Here is a 16138-nt window from a genome sequence, read left to right as displayed (position 1 = left end):
AATATTGTTTCTCTTAATTCCAAGGACCCTTAATTTTACAGGAGAAAAATATTTCAGATCTTTTGTGTGAGAAGGAAAAACTTGGACTTTTACAAAAGAAAATGTTTATTCACAAAGGAATCACTTATTTGGGACTGTGATTCATGAGTATTGAGAGCAGGGCTTAAACATGTGCTGTGGTGGGCGGTAGCCAACTGCCAGTTTTGTTATCATTGCAATGGCTTGTTCGGGAGAAGAAGCAATAGCCAGCTTACCTGCAGCCAAGACAGGTAAGGTATCGCTAGCAAGGTTGTTTCTTCTCCCTTAGGAAATAGAAGGATTGAAACAAGAAATCGACAATGCCAGAGAGCTCCAGGCACAGAGGGATTCTCTGACCCAGAAGTTACAGGTGAGCTATACTGTACCATCTTAATTTAGAGAGAAGGAAAAAAATCATCAGCAACTTGTGGTATATTCACAGAAGGTGCCAGATAAATATGTAAGTTAGACTGCATTGCAAAGTGGTAGGCTGGGATGATCCGTAGGAATTTGTATCAAGATTTCTGCCTTCTGTATGAAGTTGTTCTTTGTACCTGAGGGAACAGACCCAAATTTCATTTACAAGTCCACAGAGTACTCTCAGGCTAGCAGATGTCTTTCAACAATACATGTCCTGGGCAGTTCTGGTCTCATTTTCATTGGAGTGTCTTCCCGTAGGTCTTGCGTGCCACTGAAAGGCTTGTACCTGAGGGAACAGACCCAAATTTCATTTACAAGTCCACAGAGTACTCTCAGGCTAGCAGATGTCTTTCAACAATACATGTCCTGGGCAGTTCTGGTCTCATTTTCATTGGAGTGTCTTCCCGTAGGTCTTGCGTGCCACGTCAGGCTTGGATGATGATATATATGGGATGAGTTTATTCAGCTTTTAAATATGACCTGAGAAAGTAAAGGTTGAAGGCTTCATGTGTAGTACAGTCTTTAAAAACACACTTTGACATTTTCTTGGAATTACTTAGAATCACTGTGGTTTTATTGGGTTTTGTGGATTGTTTCTTTACTGTGTGTAAAGCCAGAGACCTCAGTTTTACCAGAATCAATGTGCCCTTAGTACTTTCTCCTGTGCTACTTCTGTCTGTTGCTGGACTGACCAGTCAACACACATGTATGGTGAACCAAAGCTTAGATGGCTGAAATTCTGAAGTCAGACTTCAGAATTTAAATAGGAATGCAAACTCAGGTATTAAATAGCTCCAAATCCAAACTGCTGAAATGCAACCCTCGCTGTTCTGCGGCATGACCTAAATCATGCCCCGTCAGACTTGCCACAGAAAATTTAAAAATTTTAAAATTATTTAGTTATTCTTTGAAATGTGTGAACATGAATAGGAACTTTCTTCAATCTCATTTTAGCCTACAGAGTAAATCACATAAGAAGAAAATTATTTCATTCATTTGTCCCTGTTCATAAGTCAAATTACTAGGAAAAAGTATGCTATTACTTTAAACAATGTTTAAGGATTGCTTTGAATACACCTGAGCTTGCCTGTTCCACTATTCAAAAAATTGTTGGCTTTAGGCTAAAAATGGGAATTTTCAGCTGAAAAAGTACTTATCTGATAGACTCTAAAGGGAGATTATAATGAAAGTTGGAAATTGCTCTAGCAGTAGCATATGCAATAATTTAAATGTAAGATCATATGAAAAATAATATTGAGCCAGGAATGAGCTATCCTTAGCAAACAGATTTATGAAAGGCTAGTAAAAGATTGAAGATTAGAAAATGAAAAGTTTTTATTCAAATTTTATTTTATCGAGTCAGAGGCTTCCTTTGGTACATCTTTAGTATGGATGTATTGTCTATATATGTCCATATGTCATGTTGTAGGTGAAGAGTTTCTGAAAATAGGCCTGCATGGTTCAATTCATGTAAATTTCAAGCTCACTTAGGATATCAGTTAAAATTTGCCTTTCTTAAGCTTAAAGTTTGCTACTGACTTGATGCAACCTGTCTAAGATACCTGGAGTGTTTGCTTTGCTGTAATTGTCCTGCTTTGATTACACCAGCCTACTCTGAGCCACCCTGCAACTGTGACATCAGTGAGATGGTGTTTTCTTCTGTGCCTCCAGACAAACCACCTCACATTTGTTCACTTAGTTGACTTGTCATCTGTTCTCAGGGTAATTGTCCCCAGGGTCTGTGCTCTTTTTTTATTGTGCTGCATTTTTTCCCTCTTGTGCCTGCAAATGGATTATGTAACACTAAAATAATTTGGAATATACTCTGTAGGAAAAATGTGGTATACCAAGAAATTACGATTTCAAGGTGTGTTGCATTTCTAACGCACTCATACCAGGGAATGAATTAGAAATCCAGTTGGCAAATTCCAATGAAAAGCAGTATGTTATCACTGTTAAAGGTGCGTATTGGGGCTCTTGTTACTTAGTAATTCCATTGGCAATGTAGAGAAGGCATTCAATGAATCATGATCAGTGTGACTCTAACAGTAAGTCAGGGTATCTTTATTACTATGGCTGATTCCCAAATATAGCTGTTGTGTATGGTTTGAATATTTTATTCAGATCCTTGTGCTGAATTCCACAGAAGATGATTACAGTGCAAACAACAAACAATAACTTGTTAATAACATATCTTTTATAGAAGAAAACAATGTTTGAGAAACTATTGCATCTGCTGTAAGAAGAGCTTTTAAAAACAGGGCAAAATACACTCTGCAAAGGGTCTGAATGTATCAAAAGAGTCAGTTTATTGTTAGATGAGATTAACTGCAAATAAAGTGAAATGACCCAACTAGGGAACAGATTACATTACAGGGACACCTCTCCACTTCTTCAAGACGTAGACTTGTTTGTAATAGGAAACTGCACATGAGCTGGACATGAACTTGCAATGCAGTACTATTGAAAAGAAAATATCATTAATATTAGTCTAGAGTAAATAAGTGTAAGGATCAAATGTAAAATTTGGGAAGAAGCATTTTCCAGAAGTTAAAAGCAACAGTTCCTGGTGTATTTCAGTTGATTCTGCTTCCCCTACATCACTAAATATGTTACGCATCAGTTAAGGAAAATAAAACAGGAGGAAGTGTTGGAGAAAGTCTGTCTGAGGAAATGTTTGGGAAGCTAAGTGTATATGGATTAGGGAAGAGATGGCAAGAATGGAATGTAAATAAAATATGCAAGCTGGAAGTTTGAACAAAAGAATGGATCTCTTCTTTGAAGACATGCAGGGCAAGGACTAGCAATGGAGAGTTAGTCTGTGGCTGAATATGGGTGGAAGTGCCTACATCTAACACAAAGCTTTTGGTTTTACCTGGGTGCTACCACCCTAACAGGTCACAGCAGAACAATACCTCAGTTTAAAAGTGTCTGAGGAGGACCTGAGAGATGATCTTCAGTATTAGGTACAGCCATTGGGATACTCTTCGGGCCCAAATATCGCAAAATAGAGCCATATATGTATCCGTCAATTTGTTCCAAAGTGGTCCCTTTAATCACTGGCTTGTCTGCTTATAGAAATTAATCATGTCTGGGGTAAGAGCAGTGGCAAGGAGAGTTTCTAGAGCACACACATTTGATGAGTGGAAGGAAATGCAGGACTTCTGAGTAAACATTGACAAACAGCAGTCGGTTTTGTGTGAGCTAAAGAGAGGACTGTTATTCCTGCAGAGCTGAGAGGACTATAAATTTCCCTTTTAGTCCTGTACTGCAGTCACTTGGTCTCAGAGGGTCTTGAACCCGTGCACGCACTATACTAGGTAGTACTTGTCAGTACCCAGTTTGTAGGGCAGGAGTAGGCTCAGTGAAAAAAAACATCAGAAGGAATGGCTGGGTTATAATCAGCTTGTTTGTAGCAGGAGTGTGGTAGCAAATCACTCTATAAGCATACATGTGTTTTAATTGCTCCTACAAATATTCTTTTCAGTTAGCTTCCTATAGTGCTTTGGTAACTATATTGCCAGTGTTAAACAGTTTAATTCTTCTCTTGGTCCTGGCAGCAAGTGGTAATTCCTTTTCCTATCTGTACTGTCCAAGATTAGTGCCCAAAACTGTAATTTTTGACTTGCCCATTTACGAACAAGAAGTAAGGGAGGTATTGCAGTTCAGCTTGGACATAACCCTTGGCTGCATAAGCAGCCAGAGATACAGGGAGATCAGGTTCTCAAGGACCTGCCTTCTTTGCCTGCACCACTGCAGGGGTCCCAGAGCTCTCCACCACTCCAGAGACTGGGAGCCAAAACTGAGCACTGGTCACATCACCCCATCCCTCCACTGGCCAGGGATGCAGCAGCTCGTTGATGCTGCCATCAGACTCCTCATGGGTGGAAGCATGTCTTGGGCCACAGACACTGACACAAGGCTTCCATTTTATACTTGCTACTCTTGGCTGTATCGGTCAAGATGTTTCGTATGGTTAGCTGAGATCTTTCCAGTGTAAACATGAATATATTTGTTAGCTTTGCAGGGGGACAGAAGAATTGTAACAAAACAAACTGGTGGGAGAATGGGAGGGCAGAAAAAGGAGTCCCTTGCACTTGGCGTAGTGGCTGCTGCCAAATCACGCTTCCTATGGCTGTGTGAAACTAGTTGTAAAAACTCAGAGCAGGTCCATTAAAGCTTTGTGACACAAAGCCATTGTCGAGGGAGGAGGTATTGAAAAAATGTTAATATATGTAACATATGTAAGTGGATGAATTCACTATGCACTTTTCCAGAGAATGGCTCCACAGGGCGTATGGGTTACTGAAAACACTCTCCCTCTGCTGCCTGTGAAAGTGTTTCTCATAATGGAAATTCGGAAGTTTAGCATGAATTTATGAGGTGTGCAATGTATGGGACAAATGGCAATATGTTGTTCCAGACCCATGCGACAGCCAAATTAGTCATCTGATAGAAGAGAGAGCACCTGGTTTGCACAGAGCCGGGTGGCCAGGACCTCCATCCCTAGCCAGGCTCTGGAATGGAGCTGGGCCTGTTCAGGATCAGATCTTTTCACCTGTGTGTAACACAGCACCACCTTGTCCCCCTACATACTGTATGGGAACAGCTTGGCTCTCATGCTTTACTGCTCCCACAGGTGTGCTGCTGTGGGGCCAGCGCTTGCAGGGGTTTCTCTGGGGCACCGTGCAGCAAGACAAGATGTTCAGCTTACAGTTGCTGGTTTAAATTTGTCACAATCAGTGTCACCTTGACATCAGTCTTGCTAGTTGATGTTTCTGTCTTAATTGTCAGGGTGAAAAGTTGTGTAATGTGGGACAGGAATAAAGCAGTACTCCTCCATCCATAAAGCAGTATACTGGATGGGTTTCTGTATGAGATGGTTTAATGGGAGCTGTCTCCTTGAGTAATTCATGTAGTCTAAATCAGGGAATACTTGAACTTAAGTAAACCTTTGAGAAGCTGTTTTCAGTAGGTGGTGCATTTCTGAATGATAGAAGCAGTAACTTACCAGAGTAAGTATATTACCATCCGTTGTTTACTGACTAAATTTTATCCTTCTGCAAAAATTTCTGACCTTCAGATGAATTACTGAAAAAATGGAAGAATTGGCAGTATGTATGGGATCATAATAAATATTTGGGTTCTGGTTTTGGCTTAGTGGAGACTGTAAAGGATTGCAAATTGTTTTAGAAAACTGTTGACAAAACAAGCACACGAATACCAGCAGGAGGTGAGACTGCTTTCTCTTTGCAGACAACGTAATTAACATGTTATGTATTTTCTCTGAAGGAAGTAGAAATTCGAAACAAAGACCTGGAAGGCCAGCTGTCTGATCTAGAGCAACGTCTGGAGAAAAGTCAGAATGAGCAAGAAGCATTTCGCAATAACTTGAAGACACTTTTAGAAATTCTTGATGGAAAAATATTTGAACTATCAGAGTTACGAGATAACTTGGCCAAGCTAATAGAATGCAGCTAAAGAAAATGGGTTTTCAGTGCCAATCAGTTTAAAGATGCACTGTCTCTCTTCATAAGACTGTGTTGGGCTCTGCATCAAAGTTGCACAAAATTAGAAATTGCTCCTCTGAGAGGGCTTGTTTTAAATTTGAGTCATATTTCAACATAAAATTTAGAACTTACTTAGCAGTATCTCAATTTAGAAAAAATACAACAAAAAAAACTTGAATTACAGATTACCTCCTTGTATATTATTGGCCACAGATACCTTGAAAGGTACTAACAGTAATTGAATGCAATCCTTTTCTAATTATGAGTTGTGGAAGAATTAGCAGTGTCCCAGGTCACTTCCCCTTTTTGTGATAGAAACAATATAGGTTGTCTGCTGTTTTATTTATTTAAGATATTTAATTGCTGTGTTTTGTGCAAAAACCTAGTGATGACAGCCCTTTATTTTGTTGGTTTTAATAATTTCTCAGGATACTTTGCACTGTGGAGAAGCAGTGCCATTACCGATTTATTCTTGCCAGGAGTGAGAGAGAGTTGCATCTTTAATTGAAAAAAAGTTACTATAACTGCTTGTATAAAGTTCTTCTTTGGGGGTTTTTTGGTTGGTTGGTTGGTCTGGAATTTTTTTTTTTAACATATATATATATGTACGTACACACACACATATATATATATATACTGAAAGATACGGTATTTCTTTATGGAGCTTACTCTGGTGTTCTGCAATATTGTCCAATGTCAGGTTTACTTTCTCATATGAATTCCATGTAATTACAGTGAGATGCTATCTTCCACTTAACTGTATTTTGAAGCCAACCAGTGATGGAAGGTGAGTCCCCAGAAGAAAGGGAAAAGAAAAAAAAAGGCAAAAACCCCCTGAGAATTTTAAATGTAAAATTTGACATGCACAGATAACAAGGAATAGCTAGTTATTTGTTTTCTGGCCTTGATACATATATCGAATATGTATGTTCAAATTAACTGTTACCCTGCTCTGCAGGAGACTTTTTCGGAATGTCTCATGAATTTCAGGTTTTGTGAATAATGGCTTATGGAAAGTACTGTTTTATTACAGATTGCTTTAAAGGCATAGAGCTATTGTAAGGAATTGCTCGTACGCTGAACTTGTCCAACCAAGAAAGCCGCTTGTAGAAGTTTTGTTGTCATAGCAGAATGAAATGGAGACATGTTTACTCTTTTATGGTCTTCATATCACATCTTAATTGAAAACACACCAGGCAATATTCTGAACTGTTAACTAAATGTTTAAAAACAGGAAATTGAATTCAATTATCCTCAGTGAGCAGGTTTTAAAGTTGTTTTGATGTAATTTTAACAGACTTTTGGCAAACACACATGTCTTTATATAATAGATTTATTTAGAAAACAAAAACCTCTTCGAAAGGTAAGCCAAGTGTCATGCATCTTGCATCAAAGTACATTCTTGCCATAAACTGCTTGCAATGCTGAAGAAGAAGGCTTTTTTAAAATGTATGAATGAATGTCAGACTTCAGAGTCAAAAGATGCATGGACCTTTGTTTGCTCCCCAGATTAATTTGAATGTTAAACATGAAATCTAGCTGCTTATTAAATTTGTACAACACAATTTTCTCCACTTAGAGACTACTATTCAAAACTAGAAAATATAAGTTTGTTTTCCTGTGTGTACTGTGTGTATACACACCATGTAATACACACAGGCTCTCATTTTTGTTAGAAATACATGCTTTATTTCTAAAATACTGGGGTTATTTTCTTTACCAGTGGTTTATCAGGTCTCCCCTGACTAGTCAGGAAAATGGTTTAGGTCAAATGCTAAACCGTTGTGTATTATACAGTATGTAATGTAGACAATGTTTAAGTTTTCTCCATGTTTTGGGGGTATTTTCTCATGTATTTTATTTATTAAAAGGGTGGGGGGAGCTTGGTTCAGCGTGCTGCTGGTTGAAAACTTACTTTGTGGTGAGCTACATGTTTTGCATTCGGTGGATTTTACACAGTGGTGTGTTTATCTTCATCATGTCCAGATGAGCAGATACTACCATTTTTTTAATTTTATTGGGGATGTTTTGGCCTGATTCTCCTGTCACTTTAGCTGCTGTAAACCGGATGTGTCCTTGATGTGTCCTTGTGTTATGACAACTGAATGTCAGTAAGATTCAGTTGTCCTAACATCTGTGGAAGTACAAGGAGAATCTGGCCTGTTGATGCTCAGTGGACATAATAAGGATGAAGAAAGAATAAAACCACAAAACATTAATGATGGAATAAATGTAATATTATTTTTAATGATATTATTATTGACTTTTTAAGGATACTATGTCATTTACATGTGGGAAAATAGTGGACAGAAATATTTCCACTTAAATTTTGTGACTATGTGTGGTACATGAGTATTTCTATGTATACGTACACACACATATGTATATACAGAACATGGAAAAATTTAGATGTGCACATTTTTAATATTTTCCTATTGAAATTAAATTTAAAATTGGAAATTGATATTTGAGAATTTCTTTACTCATAGAGTAGATATGCTTAATTTTTTTTTTATTTTATTTTAATAATACAGTTATGGAGGACTGCACCTTTGAATTCCCAAATAGTTGCCAAACATAAACGTGGGATAAGGTGGACGCACGTGCACATATAAATAAAGTCCTATTGCTAAGACTATTTTCAATGTTTATGTACAGTAGGTGAGTGTTTGGAAATTGCAATCTAATGTTCATCCTTAGGTGGCTATACCTACTGTAGTCTCTCCACTTCTGTTTTACAATGGAAGTTTGCCCACTTGGAATATTGCTTTCCCACATATATTCCTGTGGGAATATATATAGGAGGAAACAGTGTTTGAGTACTATAGCCTGAAAACATGACCATGAACTTGCACTGTAGGGGAGAGCAGTCACATTGTGTGTAACTTCTTATATGGCAACTACAGTGTTGTAAAAAAAAAGGTGGAATTACCAAAAGCCTAACACATACCCGACAAAAAACAAACCAAACAAAGAAAATAAAAAAAAGGAAAACTCAATAATGCATTTTTTTTATTTTGAAATACACTTGCTGTTCTCTGGAGAATGTACTTTTACTGTTTATTTTTTTCTTAACTCTTTTGCAAGTGTGTGCAAGTGATAGCAGCAGCTACCTTAATCTTTCAGGTGCTACTGGATTTTGCATTATTAGTGTGTTAAGTTGTGAAATCCTGACTTTGACATAAAAGATTTTTGTAAGTATATCCCCATCTGGATAGTTAGTTTTTGGAGTGTCTTGTTCATGATCCATATGCCTCAATGATCCAGAAATTGCATTTTTCTATGTGGACAAAGGAAAACGTGTGAATTAATGTGTCTGTTACAGACTGGGAATTCCTCTTCCTGGCTAATATATCCAGGAAAGAGGAGGACAAAATGAACTGATAATGCAGAAATGCTGTTACAAGGTCTCTGAGAAAATAAATTTTCAGGTAAAATAAAAATAAATAAAGGGCTAAACCAGATGTAACACTAACAAGTATTCTTTAATGCTGTCGGTGGCATTCCCAGGATAATTCCTTTAAAGAAAACCACACAAGAATGAACAATGCATCAACTAAAAATTAATACTTTGGGATGTGTCTTGTCAGTTATGAAAGATTTCTGATTTCTGCTCATCTTTCTACCAGTTAGGGATTAACTTCAGGTTTACCTTCAGTAACAGGCTAACCCTCAATTTGTTCTGTCTTCTTTTATATTCTGTGCTAAAGAGCGCTTTATGAACACCGCATTCAAAAGTCAAAATCAAAACCTGTTTTCAGAAATACTGCACGGAGAGAAGAATGGAAAACTGTTGCAGACCTTAATTCCCTGCAGAACTGTGGATGTCAGTAAAACCACTTAATTTGGTTGACTGCAGAAATCATGGATCTTGAGGCCAAAGATAAACGTGATTAGAGATTAGGTCTGGATGTCAGATGACAGTTAAAGTCAAGGATCATCAAGAAATTCCATCCAAATGTGCACATTCCAGCCTCAGTAAATGGACATGTCAGTGAAGTGCCCCACTATACATCAGGTTTTCTTCAGGAAACGGGCATGGCTCTGCAAAGCAGTGTTCAGATTGTCTTGTTTACATATTCTTAGTAGCGCTGCATGTGTGCACTACTTCTGAATGGTGCTAAGCAGAGAACAAGTCAACAAATAACATACTTTTAAAAATCTATATTTTTGCTTAGTAGCGTTAGTCCCTTGTTTCACTCCACTTATTTCAGAAAAGTAGGATTAGTTTTCCCCATTATGTTAAACGTTTGGGAACAAAGAACAGAGTTCTGTGTTAGATCCTGAAGTCAGTTTGGCTCATGTCCACTCTTCTGGCCGTGCAACATAGCCAGAAAGCAGGTGCCAGTGTTTATATCACAATACCTCTATAGACAGAACCGTATGGGGTCTCGTAGCTTGCCCTCCACAACCTCTCAGGGACCTGTAGCTGCCCGTACTGCCTCTGCAGTACTGCCTCTGGTAGCTCATCCTAGGACCAAAGAAACAGAAGCTTAATTTGTACCCGCTTTCTCCCTCATTGCCAGGTCCTGCACAAGCAAAGCTCAGCTGTAACCGTGCATCTGGCAGCCTGTGTCATTTTCAGACACAGGCATGGGCAGGAGGAGCAACCATCAAAGATGTTCCGATCCGGGGGGAAGTGCAGAGCTGTCAACAAGATCCCTTTATGTGTAACTGTACATAGGCAGGAATGGTTTGCACAGCAAAGGATAGACCACCTGAGCTGTGCAGCAGGTAGGAAACGTTCATTAAAAGGGATTTTGCTTTCCTTAGGCATTCACAGCCTGATAATACTGAACACACCTGGCTTGCCCCAAAACTCTGCTCTGGTTGCTATAGGCTTCCCAAGGTCAGCATTAGGCGTGTGTGTCATGAACACAGCCGACATCCTGACAGTCTGCAAACCCCTTCAGGTCCTTTCAGCCTTTTCACAGCTCTAGAGGTTCGGTATCAGTAGTGTTTGACAACACTCCCTGTTTTTTCCTGCCATCAATTCCTGTCACCTGTGGTGTCTGTGTAACAAAGTTCTGAGGTGGATTTGGGGATTTTTCTTTTAACTTAGAAGCAGTTTCAGACCTTGTCCATCCCTGCTCTGGGGATGTTCATCTGCTCTCATCTGAGTCTCATCTCACTGCATGGCCCCAGCAGTGTCAGCTGTTTTCGCTTCCACTAGATTGAAAGTAGGAACCTAAAAGTTTTCTTGGAAGAGAACTTGCATTTCTGTGACTGGTAATTCTTGAAGAATTCTTTTCCTAGTAGATCAAGAAGGAGGCAGAGCCCACAACCTTCATAAACAATACGAGCATATGCTAAGGGGAAGGGAAGAGCTACACTGACAAGGTATGTTTAAGTACAACCTGTGTGTATGGATTTCCCTTTTTGAGTTAAATACAGTCATGCAGGTATTTGCAAGCGTAAGATTTTCAGAGAGGGAACAAGAACTTGGAAATCCTGATTCTGGACTGTAGTTTGTTAAATGATGACAGGAATTTAAACAAAAGAAGTGGGAAGCAAAATGGTCTTGTACTTCCTTGCAAAAAGAGACATCACAGCCCCTGCCTGTGGTTGGAAATGTAAAGATCAAATCTACTTTTTCTGCATGTGAATACACTGTTGTTTTTGTAATTCCAGCAGTGTTGTTTCTGAGGAATCTGCAGCAACAGGAACCAGAAATCTGTCAGTGAAAGGCACAGCTCTCTATTTGACTTCCACTTAGTGAGAGGAGCCAGGGTAATAGGGTGTATTCAGTGACTCAAGTAGTACCTAGTGTGAGCATCCTGCACCGAGTCCCTGCTGCTGAGGCTCCGTGCGAAACCCTGCTAGCAGTGTGGAAGCCAGCCCCGTCGCGTCTGCACTTGCTGCCCTCGATATCTGTCCCAGAAGCAGCCCTGAAGGAGTTTTTGCCCTTTGTTCAGAACCTGCTCCTTCAAACTGCAGCCCTGTGACCACCAGTTGAACCTTCTTGCTCCGGAGATGTTTGGAGATATGCTTGCAGGGGAAGAAAACAGAGGGGAAATGTAGTTCTGCAGATCTTACAGACGCAGGCAAAGTGCTGGGTTGATGTAAGCCCCTTTTCACCACCTCTTTGAAAGAAAAAGAGATGATGAAAGCTTTATTTGGGGTGGTTATTGTTACCAGTTGAACCCTCAAGTCAATGCTTGTTTTATCCTATAGTTCTTGTATTTTCCCTTTTTCCGTCTATGTTGTTTTGACCTGCATAACATGGAGCAGCCAAGCACATGTTTATAATGAATGTAATACAGTCCTGAACTGCTTTTGGAATGAGACACATAGACATCCAGTGTCCTGCTCACTAGGCAGGCACATCAGCAACCCAAACGAAAACCACATAGAAGATACCTGTAGGTATAGGGTGCTGTCTGTTGTGCATGAACATCTCTTAGCCTCAGCGAAGGAGTCAGCCAACCAAAGATGCCAAGAGAAGAGGCAATGAGGAAGCATCAGGGATGTTCTAGGCAAGTATTAACCGAAGCATGCCACAAGGAAGTATTTTGAATCAAGGCTGGCTAAAGCAGAGAGCAATGAAAATATTTTCAGAAGAAAGGAGTCTGTGTGCTCTTTATTGATGATGACTGCACTGCAGAAACAGAGAATTCCTCTAAGGTGTGTGTAACTCCTCAAGTCAATATACAATAATATGTCAGGATTGGCAGACTGTTTGCAGAAGAAACTGAGGTGATTGTCTTGCTAAAACAAAGGGATAATATACTGGGCAGCAAACATTCTCATCTAGCCAGAGGATTTCTGCCATCAGCTAGGAGGAGACAGATCTTTCGGAAAGGAATCTTCCCTTAGAGCAGCAGGACCACGATGAGAGCAGAGCTCTGTGCCGCTGCTGCAGTGTGCAGGACACTGAGACAGACTGGGAAAGCTACCTGCAAGACTTACCTGTGTGGCCCGGCGGGACGGGCAGGTACCAACTGTGCTGTAGGTTCAAGGGCTTTTAAGGGCATTATGGCACTTGCACCCCGTAGCAGTAATGAAGCTGTAACAAGGACATAGTGTCTAAAAATAAAACCCAGAGGGAATGAAGGCCTCGGGATGCAGCAGCAGTCAGCCCTGTGGGTGACCAAGCAACCACACCAAGGACTCTTGGTATGTCCAAACCCACGAGCTCCTCAATAACCCTGGCAGAGCAGAAGGTTTATTACAGGATTCAAGGACACAGATCATCCACCCCTGGACATGACATTTCAAGTCTCTCTTTTGAAGTGCTGCACCAGAAGAGGGAGCTGCTACTTGAGGAAGTTGTGAGCTGGCTTTCATAGCTCCCATAAGCATAACTGTATGTCGTATATTGAATAAAAGCTGGGGCGTCGCTACTTGGAAAACAGTTACCTGGTGAGTGCTGTGTCAGGGGATCGGGCATTCATCAGCTGAAAGGTCTTGACAGAAGTGAAGAATTTCTAATCTACAGTATTTCATAGTGTTAGGAGGTTTTTTAAAGGACTGCTGTCAGTGACCTGTTGATGGGCTAACAGCATCTTAGTGTCCCTTTACAGAACAGCTAGGCTCCTTCCACCGGGTGAGCTCCAAAAGGAGCAGGAGCCAAATGGTACGTTTAGTCACCTAACCAGGCTGGTACTGACAACATCTTGCTCAGGACCATCCCTGAAACCTTGAGTACCACTAAGAGCTGCAGCAGGTTCACGTGTCTGGGCCACAAAAGGCAAGAAGACTTCAGATCTGTTGGGCAGCTGATGGCTGGGAGCAGAATCCAGGTTTATCCCAGGTGGCTGGCAGAGCAGTCCCGACAAGTGCTGGTTGAGACACAGAGTTTCTGTTTAAAGCTTCGTATTGTGAACTGAGATTAAAAGCCAAAGATTTGAAGGGCTTTTTTTCTGTGAAATGGGACATAGCATCGACTTGGAATTGTACCTACTTTGGAGTATTTAAGTGCATTTTAGTTGTAATAGATGTTAGTTTGTGCACAAACCGAAGGAAAGCAAGCCCCGGTAGGCAGCACTGGGCTGTGTTCTCCCTGAAAACATAGCCTGAGTAGATAGACACAATGGTTTTGGGTTTTGTTTTTTTTTTTACAGGGGAGGGCTTGGTTGATTTTAAAGAAGATGACAGACTTTATCTCCCGAACAGAGATCTGCGCTATCGGTCAGCAGTGTTGAGCTACTGCTGCCTTGGACTGAGGCGGTCCCGCACTCCTCCCATCACTTCCCAGAGCGGGTTGAGCAGCAGCAGACGCTCCAAGCGTCGCTCACGAGCCTGCCGCTCTTCTCCGTCCGGTGAGTGCTGCCCATGAGCGCCAGAGGGGTGGCCCAGGCAGGGTCAGACCTCACCAGCGCCACACCAGGTGCCACTGAGTGCGGGTTTATGTAGAGCTGCGTGACAGAGCAGGGGCGCGGGGTGCGGGACGCACAAACCGCTGCTGCAGAGCGGGTGGCAATGACTCGTTCACGCGGCGGTAGTGGGCAGGGGAAGAATGAACGTGTGCTTTAGCGTTGATGATACTTGCTATGAGAAGCCTTCAACCAGTAGGCACTGCAGTGGATCCCTTGGAGAGGAGGTGACCTTCCATCAGTAGAAACCTTCAGAAAACTATTATGGGAATGACACAGGTATATGTTCTCCAGCAAAAAAAAAAAAAAAAAAAGATAGGATGTGTGATTTTAAAGTATTTTTTATATTGCTGATTTTATTTTTTAATGCCAGTTCTTGTTTTCAACATGTGAACATTTGAAACCAAGAGCAGTGTACAATGCCGCCTTTGTCAAATTGTTTTTGCCAGACTCTGTCCACTCCAATAGTCATTTTACTCACAGCAAGTGAGTGTGGGGATAAAAAAAGGCCATCGCTTTATGATGCGTCATATGAAATTGATTCATAACGTGTCTGTTGTGTTGTTTACATTGTGTAGTTAACATGCATGGCAGTTTGAGCATGCATTGATGATTTTGTATGCTAAGAGCTTGGGTACATGCCTACTGAAATCTGATGGGATTAAAATTAAACACTGAGGAAGTATAGTTAATATAAATGCTTTGTATGAATTGCATGGCTCTTCGATTTTTCTTATTCCTGTGACTTCTAAACATTATGAGGGGAGTGTGATGCAAATTAGAGAAGTTGTTTAAGATAAAAGCATGAAGTAAACAATGAATTCTGTTTGAAAGACCACGAATGTGCTTGGCTTTATATAAGCGATATGGGGCATATTGAGATGTCCTAGGGAAGTCAAATCTATTGTCCTCCTGGTGAGGAGAAAGGGTGAAAAAAAAGCTGATACAAGCAATTTGTCTGTGGCACAAGTGTGTCCAACAGACATCCCACAGACAGCACACAAATAGGTAGGTACAGAGGCAGCAGATGGAGAGAGTGATCCTGAATGTAGTTTTTGTTTTGGTTTGGGTTTTTTCCCCAGAGTTCTGTGTGATTAATGAGGAGAGAGTGAACCCCGACGCTAACGCAGACAGGCAGCAGTTGTAACAGCAGATAGGAACTGTTGCCTGTTTTTATCCACCTGCCCAGAGATGTGCTGTCTTCGAGCTGATGAACATCCGAACAGTCACCATTTCCATGGTGAAGATTTGAATATAGTTTAGAGAAAGTATGAGAGACTGAGGTGCAAAGGGGACATCTAAAGTTTAGAGGCTATTTTATCGTCAGGTTTATTACATCCCTCCCACCTGAAGGGTAAAAGCAGAGTGGCAGAACACTCCTATACCACTAGACCGAGGTAAGTGATCCATGACATGAGCATGAAGCCCAGGCTTTGCTGGTGTGATTCAGAGGTGCTGCAGAAGTCCAGGGCTTCTTTAAGCTCCCTCCTGTGGCAGGAAGAGTAAGCCCTGTAAAAGGGGTTTATCCCTATGATGGGAAGCAGCAGTAAGACCTGCAGAGGTAAGGCACAGTTCACAGGTTTGGAAAAAAGAGACCTGACAGACTCACTTTGTATTTTCACTTCTCTCCCTTCTCTCCATCACCTCTGCTGAGTATTAAGCGGTAAAACAGAAACAAATACAACAGAAACCAGGTAATGGTTTCTGTGAGAAAGAGGAGGTGTTTTATTTCTACAGCTTTGAGAAGGGCTGTTGCCGCTGAATACTTATTCACAACATACTTTTTGATCTGACTTGTAAGGAACATGAAAAAAGACAAAATGGTTCTACCCCTCTCCTGTCTTCTATGTGCTGTAAAACATTCAGGTCTTACTC

The 16138-nt window shown here is 40.7% G+C and overlaps 1 protein-coding gene across 2 annotated transcripts in view; it reads left to right on the top strand.

Annotated features, from left to right (window-relative positions):
* The window catches only part of HOMER1 (homer scaffold protein 1), a 90369-nt gene extending 81375 nt beyond the window's left edge, over positions 1-8994 (top strand). For both annotated transcript variants that reach the window (XM_065663090.1, XM_065663089.1), the window contains 2 exons: positions 308-388; positions 5731-8994. In XM_065663090.1, coding sequence (XP_065519162.1) covers positions 308-388; positions 5731-5919 — 270 coding nt within the window. In that variant the 3' untranslated portion in view covers positions 5920-8994. The remainder of the gene's footprint in view (positions 1-307; positions 389-5730) is intronic.
* The last annotated feature ends 7144 nt before the right edge of the window (positions 8995-16138 follow it).

Source organism: Lathamus discolor, chromosome Z, assembly GCF_037157495.1.
Source record: "Lathamus discolor isolate bLatDis1 chromosome Z, bLatDis1.hap1, whole genome shotgun sequence".
NCBI lineage: Eukaryota > Metazoa > Chordata > Aves > Psittaciformes > Psittacidae > Lathamus > Lathamus discolor.
This window is presented reverse-complemented; position numbering and strand designations above follow the sequence as displayed.